The following is a 23,618-nucleotide window of genomic DNA, read 5'->3' as shown; positions in this document are numbered from 1 at the left end:
AACCAAAGCGTAGTATGCTAATGATATGGTAAGGCTGCTCAATCTCTCACTATGATATGCACTGACCACTAGGAGGCAGACAGTCGACCGATTGACCAGTCGTTATGATGTGCACTGACCACCAGGGGGCAGATGCTCCAACAGGTAGGTTAGCTTGCTGCTAGGGTCCAGCCGATCGAGACTGAGCGATATGGGCTGGACATGCCCTGGAGCCCTCCTGAGGTTCACCCCCAACCCAATAGTGCACTGCTGGGGTCCCTCAGCCTGGCCTATACCCTCTCACAACCCAGGACCCCTCAGCGGATGTCGGGAGAGCTGGTTTCAGCCTGATCCTGCAGGCCACTCCCCTTGGGAAGGCTCCAGACACAGGGCTCCTGGCTGGCTAGTGCTGCTGTGGCAGTGCGAGCCTCTCCAGATCGAGATTGATTGGGCACGAGCCTGCAGCAGGTACAGTGGGGCCAGGATGAGTGGGAGCAGCAGGTAGGAGCTGTAGGCAGTGTTGGACTGCAGATTTCAGCTCAATCCCTGCAGGTCACCCAGAGGGACCCGACCTATGCATGAATTTGTGCACCGGGCCTCTAGTATATATACATTGATCATTTGTATCTCTTCATTGAAAATATGTCTATTCAGTTCCATTGCCCATTTTTTAATTCGGTTATTTGGTTTTTGCTGTTGACTTGCATATGTTCCTTATATAGTTTTAATATTAACTCCTTATCAAATGTGTGGTTTGCAAATATTTTCTTCCATTTCGAAGACTGCCTTTTCATTCTGTAGTTTCCTTTGCTGAGCAGCTTTTTAGTTTTAGGTGGTCCCACTTGTTTATTACTGCTTTTATTGCTTGTACTTTGGTACCAAATCCAAAATACCACTGCCATGACCAATGTCAAGACGCTTATCCCCTATGTTTCTTCTAGGATTTTACAGTTTCACTCTTATGTTCAAATCTTTAATCTATTTTGAGTTGCTTTTTGTGTATGGTGTACGATAGAGATTTAATGTTGTTCTTTTGCATGCAAATATCCAGTGTTCCCCAGTGCCATTTATTGGAGAGACTATCATTTCCCCCTCATGTATTCTTGTTGCTTTTGTCAAAATTTAATTGGCCATATATGTGTGAATTTATTTCTAGGCCCTCTATTCTATTCCGTTGATTATATGTATCTCTATTTATGCCAACACCTTACTATTTTTATCACGATAACTTTGTAATATAGTATGCACTCAGGTCCCATTATATCTTACACCTCATATAAACAAATCTAGAGCTGGATTTTCAAATGCAAATCAGTGACTAATGAGAAAATTTAAACAAGACGCAAAGCAAAAACAATCAAGAGTCATGGGGGAGGATGGGATAGCAATGGAAGGAGAGGTGTGGATTGCAATGTGGGAAGAGGAGGCCCCTGAGCCAAAGAAAACGTGGCTTTAATTACTTTACACAGTTCTGCAGCCATTTTTGAGGACATTAGGATATAGTCTGGAACTGAACAAGTAAACAAGAAGGATCCCCAGCATTTTTCAAAAGCATATCTGGTATACAAGCTTTCATAGGTATCACTAAATAAAGGCTTTTCTTAGAGGTATCTTTGAGCAAGTGCATACATGGAAACTGAGAACATAGGTTATAAACAATAACATGAGAATTCCTATGACTTGAGGAATCATACTTGGACAAGAATAAAGATTGGTGTCCCTGGCCACACTGGCTAAAACTCTGAACCAGATTCCAATCAAAAGACTTGTAGGAAATTAGTAGTAAAAGCCCTTTGTAATAGGAATCATTGGTAAGGTCAAGGAATCTCAGTCCACACACTCAACAATGCAAGCACTGTATCAAATTTTATGTAAACCATTTACAACTCTGGACCTCTATGGACCATGCTGATAGGAAATTCAATCTAATTACATGTGGGGCTTCTTCCTTACAGCAAGGTTTTGCAGAGGTCCAGGTAGGCAAGCCTTGGTCCTTAGCAATTCATCTGTACTGACAATCATTCTTCCAATCCATCTGTACTGACTGCAGGAGTGTGGCCTGTCCCTCTGGCCGCTGGCATGCATTGGCATGCATACCATATCGGAACATGGGAACTTCAGGAACAATGGGAACCCTGGTTGTAAGGCCTACTGCATCTCTGCAATGCCAATGTGGAAAAAAAATGAACCATTTCTGAACCCACAGATATCTGCCCCTTTCCCAATCTCTGGAAAGTTTTCCTATCTCTCTGTGTTCAATAGCCTTCTCTCTCTAGCATTTCCTCTTGAATTCAAAAGGCTTATCCTTTTGGAGTCCAATTTTGTTCTTTTGCATGTGGATATCCAGTTTCCCCTACACCATTTATGGAAAAGACTATCCTTCTTTGCTTTAATTAAAGAAGGGAAGAGCCTTTGAGTTGAGGCCCTTCTGTTTTCAGTCTTCTCCAATTCTTTGGGTAAGACATTATCAAGTGTACCAACCTATTTAAACTGGATAAAAAGGAAAGCTATAGAGAGAATACATACTCAAATTAATATTTTAGTAGACTGTCCTTTTACCCATAGTTTATTCATTCATAACTTCAGTATACAAGCTATAAATTCAGTGTATGAGCTCCACCAAGTGGTGAATGCAGATATAGTCACATCAATACTCAAATCTGTGTTCAATTACCCACCTGCTAGAGTATAGGAAGTTCAGTCTTTGTCATAGAACCCCAATAATGTACATGCTCTTGCTAACAAATCAGGACAGATTTCACTATCCCATGATAGTGATAACTGATGTCCACAGCAGAATCCCAAGATCCAATGTCATTTTCCTTATTCCCACTCTACAGAAACTACTGCCAAGTGAAGCTGGAAATCTACTACATCAATTAACAAAGGTAGTGCTACCTTTGAGATCACTGTGAGTGTGGCTAATAACTAGGAAAGCTATAGAGAGAACACATACTCATTATTGCTCCTGAGATGTGAAAGAATTAATATTCTGTGTTGCATTCAATAGAGGTAGAGAAAGTAACCTGTTGCTTGAAATATAAAATATTCTGGTGGCTATTGACCTAGCTTTTCCATTGGTCACCATAGCAAACCAAGTTGGAATCTGTATACCCTCTTTGGTGAAGTGCCTTTTCATGTATTTTTGTCCTTTTTGGATTGCTTTTTTGGTTTTATTTTATTTATTTATTTTATTTTTACTATTGAGTATTGGGAGTATATATATCCTAGTGTTTTGTCAGATATTTAATTTGGAAATATTTTCTTCCTAATTTTAACTTGTATTTTCATTCTCTTAACAGAGGATAAAACAGGGAATTTCACAGAGAAAAATTTTTAAATTTATATGAAGTATAATTTATTAATTTTTCCTTTTATAGACCATGTCTTTGGTGTCACATTTAAGAACTCTTTGCCTAGCTTTAGAACCCAAAGATGTTCTCCTGTTTTTTATTGTCTAAAACTTTAAATATAAGTTTTACATCTTATATTTAAGTCCATGATCTATTTTGAGTTTATTTTCATATAAGGGGTGAAACTTAGGCCAAAAAAAAATTTTTTGCCTATGGTTGTCCAATTTCTTCAGCTACATTTTTTTATAAATATATATATTTTATTGATTTTTTACAGAGAGGAAGGGAGAGGGATAGAGAGTTGGAAACATCGACGAGAGAGAAGCATCGATCAGCTGCCTCCTGCCCACCCCACACTGGGAATGTGCCCACAACCAAGGTACATACCCTTGACTGGAATTGAACCTGGGACCCTTCAGTCCCCAGGCTGACGCTCTGTCCACTGAGCCAAACCAGCTAGGGCCAGCTACATTTTCTTGAATAGAATATCTTTCCTCCATTGAAATGCTTTTATTTTTTATTTTTTTAATCTTTATTATTGAAAGTATTACATAGGTCCTCCTTTTCCCCCCATTAACCCCTTCCAGCCCACACCCATAACCCCCTACCCCCAGGCCCTCATCACCACATTGTCTGTGTCCACGGGTTATGCACATATGCATACAAGTTCATTGGTTGATCTCTTCCCACCCACCCTCTCCTGCATTCCCTCTGAGGTTCAACAGTCTGTTCATGCTTCTATGTCTCTGGGTCTATTTTTGATCTCAGTTTATTTGGTTCATTAGATTGAACCTATGAGTGAGATCATGTGACACATCTTTCTCTGACTGGCTTAGTTTGCTCAGCATAATATTCTCTAGGTCCATCCATGCTGTTGCAAATAGTAAGGAGTTCTTTCTTTTTTAATGCCATGTAGCATTTCATTGTGTAAATGTACCATACTTTTTTGTCCACTCATCTGCTTATGGGCACTTAGGCTGTATATTCCTATAAGTGGGATCACTGGGTCAAATGGGAGTTCCATTTTTAATTTTTGAGGAAACTCCATACTGTGTTTCACAGTGGCTACACCAATCTGCATTTTTACCAGCAATGTCCACATCCTCACCAACACTTGTCGCTTACTGATTTGTTGATGATAACCATTCTGACAGGTATGAGGTGATATCTCATTGTCATTTTCATTTGCATCTCTCAGATGATTGACTATTTTTTCACATGTATGTTGGCTTTCTGTATATCTACTTTGGAGAAGTGTGTATTTAGGTCCTTTGCCCATTTTTTAATTGGATTGTTTGTCTTCCTTTTGTTAAATCATATGAGTTCCCTATATATTTTCTAGATTAACCCTTTATCGGATGTATTATTGGCAAATATGTTCTCCCATGCAGTGGCTCTCTTGTTATTTTGTTGATGGTTTCTTTTGCAGCGCAGAAGCTTTTTATTTTTATGTAGTCCCATTTGTTTACTTTCTCCTTAGTTTCTATTATCTTAGGAGATGTAGCAGTAAACATATTGTTAGGCGAGATCTCTGAGATTTTGGTGCCTATGGTTTCTTCTAGGACTTCTATGGATTCACATCTTACATTTAAGTCTTTTATTCATTTTGAGTTTATTTTTGTGTATGGTGTAAATTGGTGGTCTAGTTTCATTTTTTTTGCATGTGTCTGTCCAGTTTTCCCAACACCATTTATTAAAGAAACTGGCTCTGCTCCAGTGTATGCTCTTGCCTCCTTTGTCAAATAGTAATTAAGTATAGTGGTTTGGATTGATTTCTTGGTTCTCTGTTTTGTTCCATTTTTCTATAAGCTGTTTTGAGCATAGTGGCTTTCTAACTTATTGTGATTCCTCCACCTTTGTTCTTCTTTCTCAAGATTGCTGCAGCTACTCAGGGTCATTTTTTGGTTCCATATAAATTTTTGGAGTGTTTGTTCTAGGTCTATGAAATATGCTGTTGGTATTTTAATAAGGATTGCATTGAATCTGTAGATTGCTTTGGGTAATACTGACATTTTAATGATGATGATTCTACCAATCCATGAACATGGTATATTCTTCCACTTGTTCATATCTTCCTCTATCTCTTTTTTTTTTTTTTTCAACATCCTGTAGTTTTCTGAGTACAGGTCTTTTACCTCATTGTTTAAGTTTATTCCTAAGTATCTTAATTTTTTATTGCAATGATAAATGGGATTGTATTTTTAGTTTCTCTTTTTGAGAGTTCACTATTGCTATATAAAATTTCTATAGATTATTGGGTGTTGATTTTGTGACCTGCTGTGTTTCCAATATAGGAGTTTTTTTATGAAATCTTTAGGGTTTTCTATGTATAGCATCATGCCATCTACTAATAATGAGAGTTCTACTTCTTCTTTTCCAATTTGGATGCCTTTTATTTCTTCTTCTTGTCTGATCACTATGGCCAGGACTTCCAGAACTATGTTGAACAAGAGTGGTAAAAAAGGGCATTTGTCTTGTTCCTGTTCTCAATTTTTGCCTATTGAGTACGCTTTTGACTGTAGGTTTATCATATATGGCCTTTATTATGTTGAGATATGATCCCTCTATTCCTACTTTTCTGAGAGTTTTTATCAAAAAAAAGGGTATTGGATTTTGTCGAATGCTTTTTCTGCATCAATTGATATGATCATGTAATTTTTGTCTTGCAAACTGTTTATGTGCTGTATCACATTTATTGATTGGCTGCCGGAGACCAATTCCAGCATGTCATAATTTCATGAGTTTCATCAAAAGGTTGATGAGACTTGGGGACTCAACAGGGGTGAGACACACATGTAGTCACCTGTTGGGAATGGCTGAAGGCATTTCCCCAAACCTGAATAGGATACATTAAATTGAATTCTTGGCTGCCAGACAGTTAAAGGGCATCTTAATCTACATGTTATTGCCTCCTATTGGCCAAACACCTGTACAGCCAGCCGTAGGCTAATTCCCCCATTCTGACAATGGACTCTGTACCAAACCCTGACCCTTTGAAGTGTATATCTCCGCCTTGCCTCAGGACAAATTGTGTTAATAAAAGCATGGGGTCCTGGGGATGGAGAGAACCTAAGACCTTAGATTTAAGACTCTTAGCTCCTTTAGCTAAGCTCCTCTGACCCCCAATGCCTTTCAAAATTGTATTTCGTCTCCGGACTCTCTATTAGTCTCTGGATTCCTATGTCTTCTATGAACAGCCCCTTCTCTAGATTCCTGAACCCTTCTTGATGCTGGGACAAGAATCCCGGTAATTGGCAAATATTGTACCAGCCTTGCATCCCCAGAATAAATCCCACTTGGTCATAGCGTATGATCTTTTTAATGTACTGCTGGATCCGATTTGCTAAAATTTTGTTGAGGATTTTAGCATCTTTGTTCATCAGGGTATGGGCCTGTAGTTCTCTTTCTTTGTCATGTCTTTAGCTGGTTTTGGAATTAGGGTAATGCTGGCCTCGTAGAAAGGGTTTGGAAGTGTCCCTTCCTCTTGAATTTTTTGGAATAGTTTGAGGAAAATATAAGTTAATTCTTCTTTGAATATTTGGCAAAATTCCCCTGTGAATCCATCTGGACCAGGGCTTTTGTTTGTGGGAGGCTTTTTATTACTGCTTCAATTTCATCAGTAGTTATCGGCCTATTCAGGTTTTCTAATTCTTCCTGATTGAGTTCTGGAAGTTTGTATTTTTCTAGGAATATGTCCATTTCATCCAGGTTGCCCCATTTGTTGGAATAAAGTCATTCATAGTGGGGTTTTTTTAATAATCATTTGTATTTCTGTGGGGTCAGTTGTTATTTCATCCCTCTTGTTTCTAATTTTGTTTATTTGGGTCTTTTCTCTTGGTTTCCTAGTGAGTCTGGCTAGAGCAGGGGTGGGCAAACTTTTTGACTCGAGGGCCACAATGGGTTCTTAAACTGGACCGGAGGGCCGGAACAAAAGCATGGATGGAGTGTTTGTGTGAACTAATATAAATTCAAAGTAAACATCATTACATAAAAGGGTACAATCTTTTTTTGTTGTTGTTTTATTCATTTCAAACGGGCCGGATTCAGCCTGCGAGCCGTAGTTTGTCCACGGCTGGGCTAGAGGTTCATCAATCTTGTTTATCCTTTCCAAGAACCAGCTCTTGGTTTATTGACCTTTTGTATTTTTTTTCTATGTCATTAATTTCTGCTCTGATCATCTTATAATTCTGCCTATCACACAAAGCATTGAAATACATATAGGCTAAAACATAATTTCTTAAAGAAGAAAGACAAGATTTTCTTGTCCAGTTAACTGAAAAATCTTATTGGGCATATAATGAGAACTCAATAAGTATTTGTTGTCTGGAACACCTGACTTCTCTCTGTGAATAACAGACATCTTAAGTGTACATCGATTAACATTATTGTCCAGCACTCTCAATTACCTTCATTGCTCAAGGTAATCAGGTGTCCTGGATTCCACTTATACATCCCTGCTGGTTGAATACTCCAACAAAATCTCAAGTGAAATAATAGTTCATAGTAAAAGAAGCACAGCTCCACTCACTATTTCCCTGTGTTATGAGAACTCTAAATATGAAAAATGTAAAAGGAGAAAATCAGTTGACACACAAGCACATGTAATCTAGGTCCATACATTGATCATAGAAATCGGGAAGTGAGATCTATGGGGCACTTTCTTCAAATCTTCCAGACCAAAATCAAAGAGATGGTGCTTCTAAATAGCTGACACCCATTCCAAAATAAAACACCATTTCCATTTTCTCAACTCATTTTTAACCCCATCTTTCTTTTCTATTAAACATAATTGTAGCCCGAACTGGTTTGGCTGAGTGGATAGAGCATCGGCCTGCGGACTGAAGGGTCCCAGGTTCGATTCCAGTCAAGGGCATGTACCGTGGTTGCGGGCACATCCCCAGAAAGGGGTGTGCAGGAGGCAGCTGATCGATGTTTCTCTCTCATCGATGTTTCGAACTCTCTATCCCTCTCCCTTCCTCTCTGTAAAAAATCAATAAAATATATTTTTAAAAAAACAACATAATTGTAATACCCTTTCTCATTTCAACTTTGTCTAGCTGCCTCTTTGCCCAAGATCTTTCCTCATTTTCCCCTGCTATTTCTTTTTTCTGCCTATTCAGGTATTCCCTATCTCTGGATTGATCCCACCCACCTTTTCTCTCCATGTTCCTTCTCTCCTCTCCCCTTCTCTCATCTTTCTCTCATTACGCCCCCTTTTCTCCTCATTGCCGGGCTTCATGTCCCAGCAGCAAGAAGGGTTCAGGAATCTGGAGAAGGCTGTGCGTAGATGACATAGGAATCCAGAGACTAATAAAGAGTCCAGAGATGAGATAAAATTTTGAAAGGCATTGGGGGTCAGAGGACCTTCAGCTAAAGGAACTGAAGACTCCCTCCTTGTCTAGGACCCTTGCTTTTATTAACACAATTTGTCCTAAGGCAAGGTGGAGGCAATACACTTCAAAGAGTAAGGTCTCAAAGGGTACAGAAGCATCCTCAGTTTGGGGGAATTAGCCTACAGCTGTTCAGGTGTTTGGCCAACAGGAGGCAATAACATGTAGATTAAGATGCCTTTTAGCAATAATCCCTTTTCAGGTTTGGGGAAATGCCTTTAGCCATTCCCAGATGGTGACTACATGTGTGACTCAACCCTGTTGAGTCCCCAAGTCTCATCAACCTTTTGATGAAACTCTTGAAATTATGACATGCTGGCATTGGTTCCCAGCACCTCATAACTATTCTATCTATTGTTTCACCTCCTCACTAACTAGCTCTGACTCCTTTAAACAACTATTGCTTACTTTTAGATAAATTTGATTTTCATCCTCAAATTCTGAATATTAAAGTCTATAATAAGAACAATATGTTTTATCTATGATTAGGGTACATATCTATAATATCAGCCTATAAAGACAAGAAAAAAAGGAAAGATTAAGCATTTTTATCCTATATAATCTGAACTGATACACACTAATGGAAAACACACATTGCCCCAGAAAATCTTGGATCAGTTTCCATCTCTACATATCCTACATAGAATCCTGTTTCACAAAGTAGAGCAGTACTTAGATTGTCCACTGGATGGCAAACAATTACATGAGGAGACTGACAAAAAAGGATTTCATAAAACCATGGATGGTGTTTTTGTTTTTTGTAAAAAAGCAGGAGTTTCTTTATTTTGTTTAACAAATGAAGCATATTCCAAATAAAACATCTCACAAATGCCTTAAATTCCTATCTAGAACAAAATTCTTCCAAATTCCTATTACCTTATAATTATTTATGAATCAGAAGCTAAGCAAAAATAAATAAATAGAAGAAAGCTTATGTAGAAAAAATGTTTCTTAGCTATAGGAACTAAAGAAAAGGTTCAAAATTATTCATCATTGAAATAGAAATAAATAAAATGAAAATATACGATTATTAGTTCTATGAGTAGAATGCTCTAGATTAAGAAAACACTGTAATCACTTCTAAGTAGTAACTATATCTAAGGAAGAAATATTGATGATCAAATGAAGAAGACATATTCAAATAACATTATAGTCAGTGAAAAATAAATACATGATTGGGATAGTGTTGATTATTACAAGAAATCACCAACTTGAAATCTGTTAAACCAAATTAAAATTATCTATGTTATAAGCAACAAAAATGACATATAAAATAAAATGACAATAGGTCAGTAGACTTGATATTTCAAGTATTCAGGCAAATCAATAAATAAGTGGGACTACATCAAACAAAAAGGTTTCTGCATAGCAAAAAAACAATCAACAAAATGCAAAGAAAACCTATGAAATAGGACAATATATTTGCAAATCATATATCTGATAAGGGGTCACTATCATTCATATATATATGTGTGTGTATATATATATATATATATATATATATATATATATATATATAAACTCATACAACTCAAAAGACAAAAGAAATAACAACCCAGTTTAAAAAATGGGCAAAGGAACAGAATAGACAGTTCTAAGACATACAAATGACCAACAGGTATATTAAAAGGCTTGAACCCTGGCCGGTGTGGCTCAGCTGGTTTGTTATCCCTTGCACCAAAAGGTCAACAGTTCAATTCCCAGTCAGGGCACATGCCTAGGTCGTGCGTGGGCTTGATCCCTGGAAAGGCATGTGTAGGAGTCATCCAATTGATGTTTCTCTCTTTCTCTCCCTCTCCCTTCCGTTCTCTCTAAACTCAACAAAAACACTTTAAAATAAAAAGAGGTGCTTGACATCACTAAGAATCAAGGAAATGCATATCAAAACTCTAATGAGCTATAGCTTCCCATCTAAAAGTACCTGTTTATGGGGAAAAAATGATTCCAATTAGAATCTCAAAAGAGAAGATTATCTTGAATTTTTAGGTGGATTAGTGAAAATACAAGGGTCCTTATATGTGCAAAGGAGAGTCAGAGAAAGAGATGTGAGGATAAAAGCAGAGGTCAGAGTAATTCAATTTCTGGGAGTCAGAAGCCAAGGAATGTGGGCAAGCAACATCCAGAAGCTAAAAAAGGGAAGAAAACATTCTTCCTTGGAGCCTCCAGAAAGAAACACATTTTACTGCCATCTTGATTTTAGCCCTGTGAGACCCATTTTGGATTCCTGAACATCAGAACTCTAAAATGAAAAATGTGTGTTGTTTTAAGTCACTGTGTTTGTGGTCATTTGTTACAGCAACAATAAGAAACTGATACAAGTCCTTAGGAAAGGAATATCAGTTATTTTCTTTAAAGCAAGAATGTGATTACTTAAATTTGAGTAAGATTCACTTACATCTCAGAAGTGATTACAGGATAAAAGCATCCTTCTAATATAACATATAATGAAAACTTTTTCCTTGCAGCTGGTAAAATAATTGTGGAGAAAGGCCTGATTTCTTGAGAATGTATTTGGGTAAGCACATTGGAAGTGAGATAATACACAATGGAGCTGACATTGCAAGTTCACTGACAAGAGAAAAGCAATTCTGCACAATAAAAGAGACCAATGAGGGGTACCAATGAGCTGCTATGGGACAGTTATGGGAGGTGAAGGTTGTAGATTCCAGGAATAAGACACGGAGTACTTATTCTGGAAACTGCATGAATGAAATGGCCAGGACCATGATTTTTATATTAATTAGCTTTTTCCTGGGACAGTAAACAATCCCAAAGTCTCAGAGGCTTAAACAACAAACAAGTATTTCTTACTCAGGAGTACTGGCTATGGCTCTGACAGGCCGGGCTCAGTTCCTGGTATTAATTAACCAGGCCTGAGTTCAGATTTGCACTATGTTATGGTGGGGCCCAGGCTGAACAAGCAGCTGTGAAGCATGCTGTTCTCAAGGAGGATGTAAGAGTGCAAGAGGGTAATGGGTTCTGCTAGAAAAAGGCCACCTGTCACTTCTACCCATGGAAGTCACATGGGCAAGCCAAGTCAGCAGGAAAGGGGAAAGGGTCAGAGAGAGGTGAGTGAATATTTGCTGAACAATATTCCAATCTGCTATAATAACATAGTATCTCAGTAAAGCCAGGAAAATAATGATATGCCAGGTGTCATGTGAAATTTGGTGATAGCCAAGTTTATGGTGAGTTTTGCATTAAAATCTGCATAAAACTGAAATAGTAAGCCCAAGGGAGTAAGAAAAACATAAAAAGGAAAAAATAATGGGTTGCAGTTTTATTTCTTTAACATGAAGTAAAAGTAAACTAATATCTATTTATTACATACTATACTGAATAATTTTTACTTTCACAAGTTTTTCAGATGAGAAAACAAGTTCAGAAAGATTAAGATTCATGCCCAAGTTCCTCTACTTTGTGTTCCATGATTATAATTTAAAAAGGTATCATTAAGGAAAGTAAGAACAAAGGAGTGTGTGAGGTGCAAGGGGGTGGGGTGGAGGAGAGGGCTGCGCTTTGAGTGCAATCAGTGGGCATACAAAGTGACTCTTCAACAATGGAAGACTACATTTTAACAATAGAAAAATACCAGAAGATGGCATGCCCCATCACAATTGGGAAGGACTTGTTTTACATGGAAATAAAGTTAAAATAAGCTGGATTGGTAACCCAAGCAAAGGCATGGTCTATGGTTTCTGGAAGATAACAATGCAGCACTGGCATTCAGGAGATTGGCCAGCAGAGGCTGCATAAAGAGAACACATTCAGAAGGGTTTGTGATGGAGTTGAGACAGGGCCACCACTACTCCATAAAAATACCCTTGAAGAGTAGAAATATGTGCTCTCTCTTCCTTTGCACAGACGGGTGTCAGAGCATATAGTTCACTCAGTCCCACTTGCTCCCTCCAAAATAGTGGCCTAAATATGCACAACTTTATACAATAACTCTAGTGTGGTTGGGATTAGAAGGGAGGGAATGGAGGTGAAATTTAAAGACTTCAATTATAAAGGGTATTCCTCTAAGCCAGTGGTTCTCAACCTTCTGACCCTTTAAATACAGTTCCTCATGTTGTGACCCAACCATAAAATTATTTTCGTTGCTACTTCATAACTGTAATGCTGCTACTGTTATGAATCATAATGTAAATATCTGATATGCAGGATGGTCTTAGGTGACCCCTGTGAAAGGGTCGTTTGACCCCCAAAGGGGTCTCGACCCACAGGTTGAGAACTGCTGCTCTAAGCTGTCCACATGGGTGAGAAAAAAAGTCTGATTATATGGCTGCTTAGAGGAAGTTTAAATATTCACATAGGGTCAGATGTACATTAAATAGTTGTTTTGTTGTTAAACTTATTAAAGGAAGAGTAAATGTGCTTTAGTTTAGATACTAGAGTCCCGGTGCACAAAATTTGTGCACTGGGGGTTGCAGGGTATCCCTCAGCCCAGCCTGCACCCTCTCCAGTCTGGGACCTCTCAGGGAATGTCCCACAGGGATCGGGCCTAAACAAGCAGTCGGACATCCCTCTCACAATCCAGGACTGCTGGCTCCCAACTGCTCGCCTGCCTGCCTGCCTGTTTGCCCCCAACCACTTCTGCCTGCCAGCCTGATCGACAACTAGCTGCTCCCCTGCTGGCCCAATCACCCCCAACTGCCCTCCCCTGTAGGCCTGGTTGCCCCCAACTGCCCTCCTCTGCAGGCCTGGTACTCCCCCCAATTGCCCTCCCTCCCCTGCAGGCCTGGTCATCCCCAACTGCCCTCCCTTGCTGGCCTGGTAACCCCTAACTGCCCTCCCCTGCCGGCCATTTTTGGCAGCCATCTGTGACCACATGGGGGTGGCCATCTTGTGCAAGGGCATGACGGTCAATTTGCATAGTACCTCTCTATTATATAGGATGAGCAGGCACACTAAAAATAATTGACTTTTTAAAAGTTGAACGTAATTTTTAAAAATATATTTTATTTTTTTACTTCTTTAAAAATCTTTATTGTTGAAAGTATTACATGTCTCCATTTCCCCCCATTGACCCCCCACTCCACACATTCACAACACTACTGTCTGTGTCCATGGGTTATGCATATATGCATGCAAGTTCTTTGATTAATCTCTTCCAACCCTCCCATCCCCTTCCCGCTGAGATTGAACAGTCTGTTCCATGTTTCTATGGAATTGATCTATTTGGTTCATCAGTTTATTTTCTTCATTAGATTCTACATATGAGTGAGCACATGTGATACTTGTCTTATTCTAACTGGCTTATTTTACTTAGCATAATATGCTCCAGGACCCTTCGTGCTGTCTCAAAGGGTGAGAGATCCTTTCTTTTTACTGCTGCATAGTATTCCATTGTGTATATGTACCACAGCTTTTTTATCCACTACTCTACTTATGGGCACTTGGGCTGTTTCCAGATCTGGTATGAATACAGGAGTGTAAATATTCTTTCTGAATGTGTTTCAGGTTTTTTAGTCTATATTCTTAGAAATGGGATCACTAGATCAAATGGCAGTTTCATATTTAATTTGTTGAGGAAACTCCATACTATTTTCCATAGTGGCTGCACCAATCTGCATTCCCATCAGCAGTGTACAAAAGATCATATACCATGACCAAGTGGGATTTATTCCAGGGATGCAAGGTAGTACAATATTCACAAATCAATACACATGATACATCACATAAACAAATTAAAAGACAAAATCACACAATCTTATCAATAGACACAAAAAGCATTTGACAAAATCCAACACCTTTTTTGATAAAATCTCTCAGCAGAGTGAGAGTACAGAAGCCATATCTCAACATAATAAAAGCCATATATGACAAACCTCCAGCCAACATCATATTCAATAGGCAAAAACTAAAATCATTTCCCCTAAGAACATTTTCCAACCAGGAACCAGACAGGGATGTCCACTTTTACCATTCTTATTTAACACTAGAGGCCCACTGCACAAAAATTTGTGCACTCGGGGGGTGGCTGGTCCCTCAGCCCGGCCTGTGCCCTCTCGCAGTCTGGGACTCCTTGGGGGATGACAACCTGCTGGCTTATGCCTGCTCCCCAGGGGATTGGGCTTAAGCTGGCAATCAGACATCCCTCTGGCAGCCCGGAAGCCCTCGGGGGATGTCCACTTGCCAGCGGGGAGCAGATCTAAGCTGCAGTCAGACATCCTTAGCGCTGCTAAGGAGGCAGAAGAGGCTCCCACCACCACCGCTGTACTGGCAGCCATCAGCCTGGCTTGTGGTTGAGCAGAGCTCCCCCATGTGGGAGCGCCCTGACCACCAGAAGGCAGCTCCTGCATTGAGCGTCTGCCACCTGGTGGTCAGTGTGTGTCATAGTGACCAGTCATTCCCAGTCTTTCTGCTGTTAGGGTCAGTTTGCATATTACCCTTTTATTATATAGGATAGAGGCCTGGTGCACGGGTCGGGGATGGCTGGTTTGCCCTGAAGGGTGTCCCGGATCAGGGTGGGTGTCCCGCTTGGGTGCCTGGCCAGCCTGGGTGAGGGGCTGAAGGCCGTTTTCAGGTTGGCCGGCAACCGAAGCTCCCAGCCTCTCCATTTATTCTTTTTTTTTTTTAAATCTGGGATTTATTTACTTTCTATAATTGAAACTTTGTTGCCGTCACTGGAGCTGAGAGCCGGTTCCTACTAGCTCCAGCTCTGAGGCCATGGCCTGCTGAAAGCAGGTATCTGGGGTTTGTTTCGCTTCCATAATTGAAACTTCGTTGCTTTCGGAGCTCAGAGCCAGGCCGCGGCAGGCGGAAACCTTGGCTTTCTCCATCACTGGAAGAAGCAAGCCTCCTGCTCGCTTCAGCTGCGTGGCTGCCGGCCGCCATCTTGGTTGAGTTAATTTGCATATCACACTGATTAGCCAATGGGAGGCATAGCAAAGGTATGGTCAATTACCATGTTTGTCTATTATTAGATAGGACTAGAGGCCCGGTCCACAAAAATTTGTGCACTGGTGGAGGGGGGGTAATCCCTCAGCCCCACTTGTGCCCTCTCACAGTCTGGGACCCCTTGGGAGATAACGACTTGCTGGCTTAGGCCCGCTCCAGGATGGCAGAGGGCAGGCCCAATCCCTAGGTGCCTGCCCCACAGCTCCTGGTCGGGCTCAGAGCAGGGCCAATTGGGGAGTTGGGGCACCGCCCCCTGTCATGCACAGAGCAGGGCGGATCAGGAGGTTGTGATGCCACCCTCAGTCACGCTCAGGGTAGGGCAGATTGGGGGGTTGGGGCACCACCCCCTGTCACACTCAAGGCAGAGTTGATGGGGAGATTGCGGTGCCATTCCCTGTCATACACAGAGTAGGGTGGATCAGGGGGTTGTGGTGCCACCCTTGTCACATACAGAGCCAGCCAATCAGGGGGTTTGGGCGCTGCCCCCTGTCATGCACAGAGCAGGGCCCATCAGGGGGGTTGGGGCTCCATACCCTGTCACACATAGAGCAGGGCCGATCAGGGTGTTGGGGAGCTCACCCTGTCACCCACAGAGCAGGGCCAATCACGGGGTAGGGGAGCTCCCCCCTGTCATGCACAGAGCAGGGCGGATCAGGAGGTTGCGATGCCACCCTCAGTCACGCTCAGGGTAGGGCAAATTGGGGCGTTGGGGCGCTGCCCCCTGTCACACTCAAGGCAGGGTCGATGGGGAGGTTGCGGCGCCACCCCGTCATGCACAGAGCAGGGCGGATCAGGGGGTTGGGGCGCCACCTCCTGTTACCCACAGAGCAGGGCCGATCAGGGAGTTGGGGCACTCCCCCCTGTCACACTCAGGGCAGGGCCAATGGGGAGGTTGTGGCTCCACCCCATCACACACATAGCAGGGCCCATGGGAGGGTTGGGGCGCCGCACCCTGTCACACACAGAGCAGGGTGGATAGGGAGGTTGTGGCCCTGCCCTCTGTCACACACAGAGCCACAGGGCGATCTGGGGGTTTGGGCGCTGCCCCTGTCACTCTGCTCCAGGGGCCAGGAGGCCTCGCGGCTCCGCTGATCCTGGTGCTGGGAGGCATATTACCCTTTTACTATATAGGATAGAGGCCTGGTGCACGGGTGGGGGCTGGCTGGTTTGCCCTGAAGGGTGTCCTGGATCAGGGTGGGGGTCCCGCTTGGGTGCCTGGCCAGCCTGGGTGAGGGGATGATGGCTGTTTGCAGCTGGTCACACCCCCTTCAGGGTGGGGGTCCCCACTGGGGTGCCTGGCCAGTCTGGTTGAGGGGCTGAGGGCCGTTTTCAGGCTGGCGGGTGACTGCAGCACTCAACCTCTCCTTTTTTTCTTTTTTCTTTTTTATTCTGGGATTTATTTACCTTCTATGGCTGTCACTGGAGCTGAGAGCCGGCTTTAGCTCTGAGGCTCGGCTCCAGCTCCGAGACCTCGGCTGCTGAAAGCAGGTTTCTGGGCTTTGTTTACCTTCTGTATTTGAAACTTTGTTGCGACTCCAGCTCTGAGATCCTGGCTGACTGAAAGCAGGTTTCTGGGTTTTGTTTAGCTTCTATATTTGCAACATAGTTTCTTAGAGAGCAAGCTCAGAGCTGGGCTGCGGCAGGCGGGGAACATTGGCTTCCTCCATCACTGGAGCAAGCAAGCCTCATGTTCACTTCAGCTGCCTGGCTGCTGGCCGCCATCTTGGCTGGCAGTTAATTTGCATATCTCAGTGATTAGCCAATGGGAAGGGTAGCGAAGTTATGGTTAATTACCATGTTTCTCTATTATTAGATAGGATAGTACTGGAAGGCTGTTAGCCACAGTGATCGAACAAGAAGAAATAAAAGGCATTCAAATTAGAAAGAAGGCAGTAAAACTCTCATTATTCACAGACAACATGATATTGTATATAGAAAACCATAACAAATCCATCAAAAAACTATCATATTTAATAAATGAATTTGACAATGTATTAGGATACAAAATTAACACCCAGAAATTGATAGTATTTGTATACACCAATAATGAACTCTTAGAAAGAGAACTGAAAAAAACAATTCATTTTACCTTGCAACAAAAAAAATTAATCAACTTAACCAAACAGGTAAAAGGCCTATACTCAGAAAACAACAGGACATTGAAAGAGGAAATACAGGAAATATAAACAAGTGGAAGAATATACCATGATCATGGATTGGTAGAATTAACATCATTAAAATGTCCATACTACCCAAAGCAATCTATAAATTCAGTGTAATCCCTATTAAAATACCAATGACATATTTCAGAGATCCAGAAAAAAATACTCCAAAAATGTATATGGAACCAAAACAGACCTGAGTAGCCACAGCAATCTTGAGAAAGAATAAAGTTAGAAGGATCACAATACCAGACACCAACTTATCCAACAAAGCCACCGTGGTCAAAACCACCTGGTATTGGCACAAGAACAGTTATACAGATCAAGGGAACAAAACAGAGAACCCAGAAATCAACCCAAGCCATTACGCTCAATTAATATTTGACAAGGGAAGCAAGATCATACAATGGAGTCAAGACAGTCTCTTTGATAAGTGTTGTTGGGAAAATTGGACAAGTACATGCAAAAAAATGAAACTAGACCACCAACTTACACCATACACAAGAATAATCTCAAAATGGATAAAAGACTTAAATGTAAGTTGTGAAACCATAGAAATCTTAAAAGAAACCATAGGCACCAAAATCTCAGGCATCTTTGGTAGCAATATGTTTGCGGATACATCTCCTAGGGCTGTGGTCGGCAAACCACAGCTCGCGAGCCACATGCGGCTCTTTGGCCCCTTGAGTGTGGCTCTTCCACAAAATACCATGTGGGGGTGTGCACATACAATGCAATTGAAACTTCGTGGCCCATGCGCAGAAGTCGGTATTTTGTGGAAGAGCCAGTATTTTGTGGAAGACCCACACTCAAGGGGCCAAAGAGCCACATGTGGCTCGCAAACTGCGGTTTGCCGAGCCGCAGCTTGTTGACCACTGTTAGGGCAAGGGAAACAAAAGAGAAAATAAACAAATGGGACTACATCAAAATAAAAAAAGCTTCAGCACAGTAAAAGAAACCATCAACAAAGACAGCCCACTGAATAGGAGAACATATGTGCCAATGATACATCTGATAAGGGGTTAATTTTCAAAATATATAAAGAACTCTAACAATTTACAAAAGGAAGACAAAACAATTAAAAAATGGGAAATGGACCTAAATAGACACTTCTCCAAAGTGGACATACAGAAGACAAAATGCTCAAAGGCACTAATCATCAGAGAGATGCAACTCAAAATGACAATGAGGTATCACCTCACACCTGTCAGAATGGCTATCATCATCAAATGACAAGTGCTGGCAAAGATGTGGGAAATAATTCTCAATTTGACAATTTTCTAAGATTGTAAATACTTGGAAGAATCCACAACAATGAACACAAATAACTCATCAAATATTGTTGCACTACGCCAGCACTATATAATATATTGTACTAGAATACGCATGTTTACCAAATAGGTAGTCAGCACAATTTCAATTATAAATAAACAATGTTTTTTCTCTATCCCATCTATTTTTTATTAGATGTCCCATGTCAAAATTTTACCCAGCCTTCAGGACCTGATTCAAATCTCTTCTTTGCCACCAGGGTTAACCTTGGTGAAGGTACCACAAATGATCCTTCACTCCTCTGATTCTTGGGTGTTTTCCTTTGCCTCTCTTATGAATTAGCTTTTACCATGATGGGTAAGTTCTGAGTGGAAGACCCATCAAAATCTCACTTGTTCTTCTAACCCAGTGGTTCTCAATTGGTGGGTTGTGACCCCTTTAGCAGTCGAACGACCCTTTCACAGGGGTCACCTAAGACCATCCTGCATATCAGAGATTTACATTACGATTCATAACAGTACCAACATTACAGTTATGAAGTAGCAAAGAAAATAATTTTATGGTTGGGTCACAACATGAGGAACTGTATTTAAAGGGCCAGAAAGTTGAGAACCACTGTTCTAACCCATCTAACAAAATCTCTTTCATTTGAAATCACCCCTGACTCTCCCTAACCTGCTCTAGGTAATTTTATTACTCTTTTCCTCTAAGCTCGTGGTAAAGGTAGAGAACACATTGTCTGACCCTCATTAACTTACATTGTTGAGAAATACTAAACATTTGTGTACTCATTGAGGGTAGAAGACTAAGATATCTCTTTCATCTTTGCTCCCCAGTACACATTATAGATTCTAGATCAGTGTTTCTAAACCTGGGCACTGTTGACATTTGGAGCCAGATAAGTACTTGTTACAGGGGGCTGTCCTGTGCATGTGGACTGTATTCCTCCTCAGTCCTGACAACCAGAATCTCTCCAGACATTGCCAAATATTTCATGGGGGACAAAAGGAGAACCATTGATCTAAACCACAGTGGAAATTAAATGTGTGCTGACTTGATGTCAAGAATTGTTAGGTTTTCTTCCTCCGCTTTAGCTCTTTCACAGCAAGCATATATTTAAATGAACCAGTGGTTTAAATAAGTTGCAAATAATACTAAAATGTTTCCTGTGAGGCATTAAAAAATAGAGTTTACAAGGATGATATAGTCATATGTTTATAAGTGAAATGGTGTAGTATATTGATTAATGCGCAAATGCTGGAGTGAGACTGAGTAGGTTTAAATCCAAAATACATGGGTTTATATCCCAGCTCTCAGCTTCCTAATTCAAAAACCTGGGACAAGCTACTATAGCTTGATGTACCTCATATATTCATCATAAAATGAGGATATGAATAGTAATTACCTCAACAAGACTATGTGAAGATTACATATGTCAAGCACTTGGAGCAGTGCCTGACAGGTGTCAGTTATTATTATGTATTTGACAAATTGAATAACTACTACACACCAAGCATTTTACAAGTGATGAGAATTTAACTATGAACAAAAAAATTCAAGCTCTTGTCGAACTTGGAATCTACAAGGCCAGGAGGAGAGGAATCTATAATAATAAAAGTGTAATATGCTTAGACTGGACAGCCAAACAACCTTCCGGATGAAGCCAGGGCTGCGAGGGCCAAGCAAGCCGCCACGGCTACGAGGGCTGAGCCCCTTTCACGAATTGTGTGCATCATGCCTCTAGTCTGCATTAATAAAAGAGAAAGATGCAAATTGACTGTACCCTCATGACACCCACCAGCCAATCAGGAGTGAGAAAGCAAATTAACCCAACAAAGATGGTGGGTTGATTTGCATATGCAGGCATCGAGTGGACAGGGGCAAGCAGGACACTGTGTCGTCACCATGGCATTCCACACTGCCCCAGCCGCTCCGAGCCTCTAGGCAGAAAGGTGGCTCCGGCCGGAGCGAAGGCAGTGCCGGCAGCCAGGGGAAGGAAGGCCCATTCTTGCATGAATCTTCGAGCATCGGGCCTCTAGTACATTATAAAGCACTACAAGTGATAGAATGGCAAGGCAACCAGAAAAGATTGCACTGAGGTCCCATGAGGCAAGGAAGCTGTCCCAGGAGACAGCTAAAGGAAGTCTTCCAGGGAAAAGTCCTAAAGCCAGACCACATTGAACGGGGTTAAGGTCTGGCAAGGAGCACAGTGAAAACTGAATACTATGTGTGGTGTTTTTTAAAAGAAAAATGCAAAATTGTAAATTCCCTTTGAGGGGAAAAAAAGCTACACAAATTTTAAAAAGACTACAAAAATTGAACAAATGTTTTGTTCGAATGATAAGACTATGGTAATACATTTTTTTCTTTTCAATCCAAATATTCTGAATATGTATTAATGTAGTGTTTTTTAAAAATCAAAAAGGCTTTATCAATGAAATTACTTGTAAATAAAAGAGAATTTCTAATTACACAAGATTATTTCTAACTTCTCCTCTATTTATAGTCAACATGTTAATATTTTACTTTATTTAAATGTTCTAATGCATGCTTAACACAATAAATTGCAAAGTTTACTTTTACTAATATTTCATTCAGTATTTTGACTAAAAAGTTTTTCTCTGCCTACATACTGAACACAATTGTATCTTTTCAGCTAATATAGTTCATGAGATAGACATTTTGTCTTTTGAAATTTCTTCACATCTTCTATGGTGAAAACTGTTCTCAATTTAACAAATTTTTCTTCAAATAAGTAGTCAGTGAAAATGCTGTGATAGTTCACTTAACTGCTCTTTCGATATAGATTTTTCTAATTCAAGGTGGCAGCAATGGATTTGCAGAAATGAAGTTACACATCTAGGAAACAAGTAAATTTGTAATGTTTTCATTTATGTTCAAATATTTTACTTCTAAATACATTTCTTAAATTCAGTGCGTTGGTTACAACACAGTTATAATTTATCATTGGTCCTATGCATTTTATCCCCTTTGAATCTGACAGAAATACAACTTTCTAACTTCGCCATTTTTTGCAGTGTCTTTGGTAATTTTCTTTACCTAATATTTCAATTACACTTTAAAGCTCGCAAAGATTTAACATTTGACTAGAAACTTGAAATATGTGTTAAGATACGGGTGGTTTTAAAGTGCAAACCACGGAAACTCTTTACTTCTTATAACTGTATGGACATTTAAAAAAAGAAAATAAGATAGTAGGAGACAATTATATAAGGATTTAGACCAAGAGTCCAGAAAACAAACTTTGTTGAAAAAGTATGTGACATTAAATTATAAAAGAAGAATTCAGGGAAATTCTCTTCAATTTACTCACCTCAAGTCAATAAGGCCAAACATTGTTCTACGGATCATGACTACAGACTCAGGGCATGGTGAGTGTTTGGAATGTGTGGCATTTATATGATCTGTTACCATCAGGGTCCCTTTCTGCCCCCACCTTGTTTTCTTTTTTATACCACAGGTAAAGGGTGGGGTGGGAGTGTGGTTGCTGGTGAATACAGAGAATATTTGTACAAATTTTTATTTCATTGAACAATAAGAAAGTGCCAATAAGACATATTAACCAAAAAAAAGCTGATTTTTACAGACCTAAATAACTATATTTATTTTTGAAAATAAACACCAAAAATTACTTTAATAGAGGCATGGCATTTTCAATTCATCACAAATAGTGTTACTTAATTTAAATTTTATGTAGTGATTAAGTATAGATTATATTATCTATTATCAAAGTACTTAACTGAGTTGTTTTAAAATAATTTACTAATATCTATTAAAATCTCTATGCAATACAAAAATTAGTCTAGTCTGTTTTCTATATCTAGTCAAGAGACTATAGATAAAATTATCTTAATCACTCAGTATATCTTTACATTACATTTTCAGTCAACACAATGCCAAAATATTTTAGTCACACATATTCTTAAGAACAGTTCTTAAAAATATTTAGCATTTCAAAATAGGAGAAAATTTCAATTTCAAATAAAATATTACTTGAGAAAGCTGTGTTTCTTCCTAAAAGACAAACAAATAACCAACAAGAAAAACTACTTCTGTTTTTATCTTCTTACCTTCCTCCAGCTCTGTATCACATGTAGTGTCCAAGGTTGTACCTTTATAAGATATCTTTTTAACTTTCTTCTTATTTCCATAATTAGCAATCAGATGATGAAATCTATTCATAAAGAGAAAATATATATGAATATCAGCATTCATAAATAGTCAATTGAATACATAATTATCAAATTAAGACCTTAGACATTAGCTGATGCCTTGCCAAGGATGTCACACACTGGCACTGACCTCAAGCAACCTCTCAAGCCAACTGCATTAACAGTCACCATTTTTATTTCATGTACTCTCATTCTCTGGCACTTCTTTTTTTCCTGCCGTCACAAAAAAGCCACTAGCAAGGTAGAAAAAGTAGCTTTAGGTTATATTTGGTGTATTAATTTGCTGGGGAGGCCATGACAAAATACCATACTGGGTGACTCAAATCACAGAAATTTATTTTTTCATAATTCTGGAGGCTGAAAGTC

At 40.1% G+C, this 23,618-nt stretch overlaps 1 protein-coding gene across 1 annotated transcript in view; it reads right to left on the bottom strand.

The window, feature by feature from the left end:
- Positions 1-1,981: 1,981 nt before the first annotated feature.
- ANKRD7 (ankyrin repeat domain 7) overlaps positions 1,982-23,618 on the bottom strand; it is a 32,744-nt gene continuing 11,107 nt past the window's right edge. The window contains exons 6-8 of the mRNA XM_070425003.1: positions 23,151-23,254; positions 18,518-18,662; positions 1,982-2,138 (exon numbers count right to left, since the gene is read on the bottom strand). Of these exons, the coding sequence (XP_070281104.1) occupies positions 1,982-2,138; positions 18,518-18,662; positions 23,151-23,254 (406 nt within the window). The remainder of the gene's footprint in view (positions 2,139-18,517; positions 18,663-23,150; positions 23,255-23,618) is intronic.

Source organism: Myotis yumanensis, unplaced genomic scaffold (assembly GCF_028538775.1).
Source record: "Myotis yumanensis isolate MYYU_CA2020_CCGP unplaced genomic scaffold, mMyoYum1.0.hap1 SCAF_9, whole genome shotgun sequence".
NCBI lineage: Eukaryota > Metazoa > Chordata > Mammalia > Chiroptera > Vespertilionidae > Myotis > Myotis yumanensis.
The sequence above is the reverse complement of the archived record's forward strand: the minus strand, read 5'-3'. Positions and strand labels throughout refer to the sequence as shown.